The following is a 6,764-nucleotide window of genomic DNA, read 5'->3' on the forward strand; positions in this document are numbered from 1 at the left end:
TAGGAGTATCTGCATCAACATCTCTCACAAAATCAAAATATGACAAACACCCCTTCCCAGCCATACGTTGGGCTTTCAAATAAGAAATTACCCTGCTGGGAACATGATCTAGAGAACCTCTCCATTCGACCTTCGGCAACCCCGGCATCGCCAACGTCACGGTTTTTGCGTGACAGTCCAGAATAATATGACATGGAGACAACCAATCCATACCAGGATTACATCAAAATCAATCATACTGAGCAATAAGAGATCAATTATAGTCTCTAGTCCCCTAATAGTTGCCACACAAGACCGATATACATGGTCCACAATAATAGTATTGCCCACCCATGTAGATACACAAATATGTAAAACTAAGGACTCATGGGGCATATCCAGATAATGAGTAAAGTACGATGATACATACGAATAAGTACAACCAAGGTCAAATAATATAGAAGCTTCCTTGGGCCACACTGAGACAATACCTGTGATCACTGCATCTAAGGCAACGACATATGGCCTAGAAGGAAAAGCATAGAATCGGGCCTGACCGCCACCTGATCGGCCTCCCCCTCTTGAGCGACCCCTAGCTGACTGACCTCCACCCTGTGCTGGATGGGTGGGTGGTGAAGTAACTGGTGCTAAAGTCGTAGTCTAACTCCTCGGCTGCACTGGACCTCCCGAGCGATGAGGACACTGTCTCTATATATGCTAAAATTCCCCGCACTCAAAATAGCTCCCCGGTACTGGTGGTGGTGCGGACTGAATCGGTCCCCAAGAACCAGAATAACTGTTAGAAGCACCCGGTGCAAATGAACCCTGAACTGAAGGAGCATAGGACGAACTCTGGGTTGGAAGGTCATTGAGAGATGACTGACCCTGATGAGAACTATATGAACCATGGCTGGATGACGAACCACGGTGAACTGGACGACTCGTCTGTGCATATCTGTAAGGACGACCCCTACCGTGGTAAAACTGACCCCCTAAAGGAATTTCGCTGAAATCACCTGGTCCACGAGGCCTCTTGGCCTCCCTCTCTCCACGCTCCTGGCTATAGACCATCTCTATCTGTCGAGCAATGTCAACTACCTCATCAAACGTAGCACCAGATACCCTCTCCCGAGTCATAAGTAACTGCAGCTGATATGTGAGGCCATCAATGGACCTCTTAATCCTCTCCCTATCAGTGGGAACCAACCAAACTGCGTGACGATCCAAATTAGAAAATCTCATCTCGTACTGCATCACAGACATGCCATCCTGACGTAACTGCTCAAACTATCTGTGCAACTCCTCTCTGCGAGATTGCGGCATGAACTTCTCCAAAAAGAGAATGGAGAAATCCTGCCATTTAAGTGGTACTGCACCAATCAGCTTGCGCCTCTCATAAGCCTCCCACCATCTGAAGGCAGCCCTAGAAAACTGAAATATAGTGAACGAGACCCCACTGGTCTCCAGAATACCCGTTGTTCGCAGCATCCACTGGCACTTATCCAGAAATCCCCAAGCATCCTCTGATTCAGCACCGCTAAATGATGGAGGTCGAAGCCTTCCAAATCTCTGAAGTCTCCTTTCTCATCATATGCCATAACGGGGACTACCGGGGCTTGAGCAGCTGCAACTGGCTGGGCTGGTATTGCCCCCGGTATCTGAAGTCCCTACACTACCTGATCTGGAGTACGGGCAACAGAGGTATGAGTACCTCCCCCAACCTAAGAAGTGGTAGGTGCGGCCTGAGCCGAAACCACCTGAGCAAGACCAGTGCAAACTGTTAATATCTGGGCCAAAGTCTCTTGAAGGCCTGGAATCTCAATGGGCACAACTGGTGCCTGAGCTGGTCCCGTCAGCTCAGCTATATCTGGAATCTGCTCCTGAGCTGGAGCAACTGGTGGTACTACAAATGCTGGTCCAACTGTGGTACGAGCTATACCCCGACCCCGACCTCTACCACGACCCCAGCCTCTCGCGACCCTAATTGGTGGCTGACCGTCTGATCTGGTAGTACGTGTTCTCACCATCTGTGAGAGAATAAAATAACAGAATTTTAGTTTTTCGGAATCAACAAGTTTGCACGATAGAATACAAGAAAGTGAAATTCTCCTAAGGGTTCGGCAGCCTCTCGAAGATAAGTACAAACGTCTCTGTACCGATCAGCAAGACTCAGCTAAACTCGTTCATGACTCGTGAGACTTATATATCCTAGGCTCTGATACCAACTTGTCACGACTCAAAATCCTAACCCATCGTGATGGCGCCTATCTCAATACTAGGCAAGCCGACACCATCAATAACCCACGATTTCCTTTAAGTTTGAAAATATAATGTTTAAACACAATCCAAAAATCTCACAAATACCGATACAAATATTCCCAAAACCTTGTGTCACTGAGTACATGAGCATCTATACATTACAAGTCTTGGAAACCCGGTCTATAATAATCTGAGACCAAATACAATAAACAAAAGGATAGGGAAGGAGAGACAAGGTCTGCGAAACATAGCAGCTACCTATAAATCTCCGGAAAATCAACTGTGTGAAAGAATCAACACCCATTGTGTCCGTGATCACTTGGATCTGCACACGAAGTGCAGGGTGTAGTATGAGTACAACCAACTCAGTAAGTAACAATAATAAATAAGGAACTAAAGTAGTGACGAGCTTCTCAGCTACGTCCAAATACAGTACTTTCCAACAGAAAAGGGTAGGCATGCTCTCAAGTTCAACATTAATTTAAACATTATTTTAACAAAATAAACTAGCAAAAAGAAAAAAAAAGAAAAAAAAAAGGAAAAAAGGAAAATATGCCCATGAATAAACTTCAACATACGACATTTAGACTTAGAAAAATCTCATAAAAATCTCTTTAAAAGTTCAAGATACAACTATAAAAAGGGATAAGAAAATAGCAACATCTATTTAAGTTAAATCAATACTTTAAAATTTACCAAATACTTAGTAGAAGAATATATTTTTTTTCATACACCATTCAAGACTCAAACTAAGCATAAAATCCAACTCTCAATCAAATCCAAACTAGTTAAGTCTCCAAAAATAAAAATCTCCCAAGTTCAATTCAAGTAATAAATTTAATAAATTACAAAACTTGGGCATAAACACCTCCCAAAAAAGGGTCAAATCATTCACCAAGATTAAGTTACCAAAATAATAGTGTCATGACCTAATAATCATTCAAGAGTGCATATCTAAGTGTATCATAAGGATCATGTACGAGTCCCCAAAAGTCTACAAACAAACAATTACATATGCATATGCAAGTGTGATCTTCATCTAATCTTCCAAAGAGTCTACTTCAAATGATATCCTCAAGCATCTCCCGGCACATCACCTACGATAGTAACAAACTATCGCTAAGCATAAAGCTTAGTGGCACATAAACTTAACTAACATATCATAATAAAAGAAAGGTAAACTATAAAATGAATACAAGGAATAAATTCCAGATATGAGCTTATTAAAATCAACATCAAGTACTTAATGAAGGCGCAATCATCTCAAGAGGACTAAATATAAAATTATAACATTGTTCAAGATACCATTATCCAAAATGTCAAATGTCAAGAAGATTTTCGACTATAATCCGAGAAAGTCCACCGATTAGTTGATTCGCCCAACACATGCGTCATGCAATTACATCAAAGCAAAATCAAGTAACAAGAAGGACCGGAGTCCTAGATCAAGTAGGGTCGTCACCCAATTATCAACAGAATCAAGAGCCATATTGAAAGTGGCTTTCCCATCCATACTCAAAATGGACAAAGTCCATGATTAAGATGAAATGTGAATCCAAAGTCAAGATGGGTCAAGATCCAAATAAAAAGGCATGCCAATAAAAGTGACAAAGTCACTATCACGAGAGGGATAAAATCCCAACAAGAATGAGTGGTGCTCAAGCAATCCATATATGTGGGCGAGTTAAATTGTCTTTCAAAAATACTTCACATGACACCCATATAATTTTTAACATATTCATAACTCAATTACGAAATTATACCCTCAATGACCACTAATAAATCAAAATGCCTCAAGATATTCTTTGTCAAGCAACAATGCAAGTAAACTAGTAAAGTAGCAACCAAGTCAATATGACAACAAATTTAAAGTAAGGTAAAAAAAAAATTCACCAAACCTTAACCACTTACAATATCTCAACAAATTAAATTGAAAGAAACACTCAAGTTTATGTGCAAACCTTGGAGCTTTAGTGTTTTTAAAGCTCAAACGACATCAAGGGATTTAAGATCTTCTAAGCCAAGAAAAGAGCGATTTTCCTAAGGTGTGCTCCTTAACTTGAACGAATGTATCTTGTACCTTAAACACATAATCAAAACTCACTTAAGGTCTGAAATTTAAATATATTTAAACCAAATCATGATGAATATCAAAAGGGGGACTAAATGGGTCACAAATATTTTAATAAAAATCTGGCAGCAACTCTGTCCTGTATTTCAGATCCTTTTTGACATAGTAGAGGGAAGAACTGGCCATTTCGGTCTTCATACCAATTGTAGATCTATGTCTTATATTTTTTCAGAATTTTGAAGTACTACAATCCGAGTTTTAGAGAAAAAGTTAAGCTCAAACTACTAACTGCTTCCCAGTTCAAAAACGGGATTAAATCTCTTACTTTCAAAATATCAAATTCTCTAACAACAAACTTAATAATTTCACCCAAATATGTTGAACAAGAATCTTACCACAAGTTTGAGAGAGTTTCTCTACAAATCCAACCTAGGGTTTCAAATAAGCTTAACCCATCTTGATTCTTGAAGATAACATTCTAACATATTCAAAAGATAAAGACTAAAACTTTTATGTAACCAAATATGATCTTGATGGTAGTGGGAGAATGGTACTTGTGTGAATTGAGAGTTCTCCAATAGAAGGGCTAGAAGAAGAAGAAGAAGAAGAAGAAGAAGAAGAAGAAGAAGAAGATGTCTTATGAGAGAGAGAAAGAGATTTTGCTAATATGAAGGGTTTATCTCCCAAATGGGTAGAAGATAAATATTATTTTTATTAAATGGGTCAAAATAGATTTAAGGGATCAAATAGGATATAATAAGTCTTTTTTAATAACTTTATACCCCCTTTTTAATCAAATAAAGTAGAAAAATTAAATTTAAGAAAAGTGATAAAACATTACAACCCTCTCTCCCTTAAATAAAATTTCGACCTGATACTAGTCTTGAAATAAATGTAGATATTGCAGTTGCATGTCCTCCTCTCGCTCCCAGGTAGCTTCCTTGCCAGAATGATTTCTCCATAGGACTTTCACTAAGGGGATTCTCTTGTTCCTAAGCTCTTTAAATTCATGAGCCAAGATTTGAATAGGTTCTTCTTCGTATGTTAAGTCAGGATTAACTTCAATGGACTCAATAGGAAGAACATGAGACGGATCAGAGCGATATCTTCTAAGCATAGAAATATGGAAGACATTATGGATCTTGTCTAATTCATGTGGCAAAGCTAGCTTATATGCAACTGGACCAATTCTCTCAAGTATTTCATAAGGTCCAATGAATCAAGGACTAAGTTTCCCTTTCTGGCCAAATCTCATAATCTTCTTCCATGGAGAAACCTTCAAAAATACCTTATCACCCACCTGATGCTCAATTTCACGCCTTTTAAGATCAGCATAGGACTTTTGTCTGTCTGAAGCAATTTTCAAACGATCTTTGATGATTTTCACCTTATCTTCAGTATGTTGTACAATCTCAAGACCAATAATTTTTCTTTCACCTACTTCACTCCAGCAGAGAGGAGTTCTACATTTCTTCCCATATAAAGATTCATAAGGAAGCATGCCTATACTTGTCTGGTAGCTATTATTATAAGCAAATTCTATCAAAACCAAGTGTTTGTCCCAACCACCCTCAAATTCAATAATACAAGCTCGAAGCATATCTTTCAAGTTTTATAAAATAAGGTACCATCTTCCTTCAATGTAAAATTTGATTATCTTCCATTTTGGACTTCTTCAACACGTTTCACAAGCTTCTCATCTAACTTCTGTGCTTCTCAGATCTGCTCAAGTAAGACTGGCTTGACTTGCAAATTAGCAATGATATAACCATTAGAATCAAATGAAAGACAAGCATTCATGGCTCTTAATTCAAGGAGCAAAGGCAAAGGACTTAGAGTTAAACTTGCAAGGGAATTGCGACTCAACGCATCTGCAACTACATTGGCTTTACCAGGATGATAATCAATCGTGCAATCATAATTTTTGATGAGTTAAGTCATCTATGTTGTCTCAAGTTTAACTCTTTTTGTATACCCAAGTACTACAAACTCTTGTGATCAGTAAATATATGACACTTCTCCCCGTACAAGTAATGCCTCTAAATTTTTAAGGCAAAAACAATAGCAGCAAATTCAAGATCGTGAGTGGGATAATTCAACTCATGCGATTTCAACTTTCGAGAGGCATAAACAATTACTTTCCCTTATTGCAGCAAAACACAACCCAAGCCACGGTGAGATGCATCACCGTATATCACATAATCTTTCCTTTCAACTGGCAAAGAAAGTATTGAAGCTTGTATCAACAAGGATTTGAGCTTTTCAAAGCTCTCTCGACACTTGTCATCCCACACAAACTTGGCGTCTTTTCCCAAAAGTTTGGTCAAATGAGAAGCTATAATAGAGAAGCCCTTCACGAACCTCCTATAGTATCCTGCTAAACCCAAGAAACTTTTGATCTCAGTTGGAATTTTAGGGGGTTTCCAATCAACAATAGCTTGAATCTTATTAGGAT

General features: G+C 38.9%; 1 protein-coding gene across 1 annotated transcript; it reads right to left on the reverse strand.

Annotated features, from left to right (window-relative positions):
* Positions 1–5,186: 5,186 nt before the first annotated feature.
* On the reverse strand, positions 5,187–5,909 carry LOC142172021 (uncharacterized). The gene is made up of 2 exons (XM_075235773.1): positions 5,598–5,909; positions 5,187–5,501 (listed from the first exon to the last, which is right to left on the reverse strand). Exons 1-2 carry the CDS (start codon positions 5,907–5,909, stop codon positions 5,187–5,189), a joined length of 627 nt encoding a protein of 208 aa, XP_075091874.1.
* Positions 5,910–6,764: the final 855 nt, after the last annotated feature.

This window comes from Nicotiana tabacum, chromosome 17, assembly GCF_000715075.1.
Source record: "Nicotiana tabacum cultivar K326 chromosome 17, ASM71507v2, whole genome shotgun sequence".
Lineage (NCBI taxonomy): Eukaryota > Viridiplantae > Streptophyta > Magnoliopsida > Solanales > Solanaceae > Nicotiana > Nicotiana tabacum.

Excerpts from the sequence above, each read along its gene's own strand:
- LOC142172021 (XM_075235773.1), bottom strand. The coding sequence starts at position 5,909 with ATGCTTCGAGCTTGTATTATTGAATTTGAGGGTGGTTGGGACAAACAC. Across the intron at positions 5,502-5,597 it reads AGCATCAGGTGGGTGATAAG|AGAATTGGTCCAGTTGCATA; the intron begins GTATTTTTGAAG and ends GAAATACTTGAG.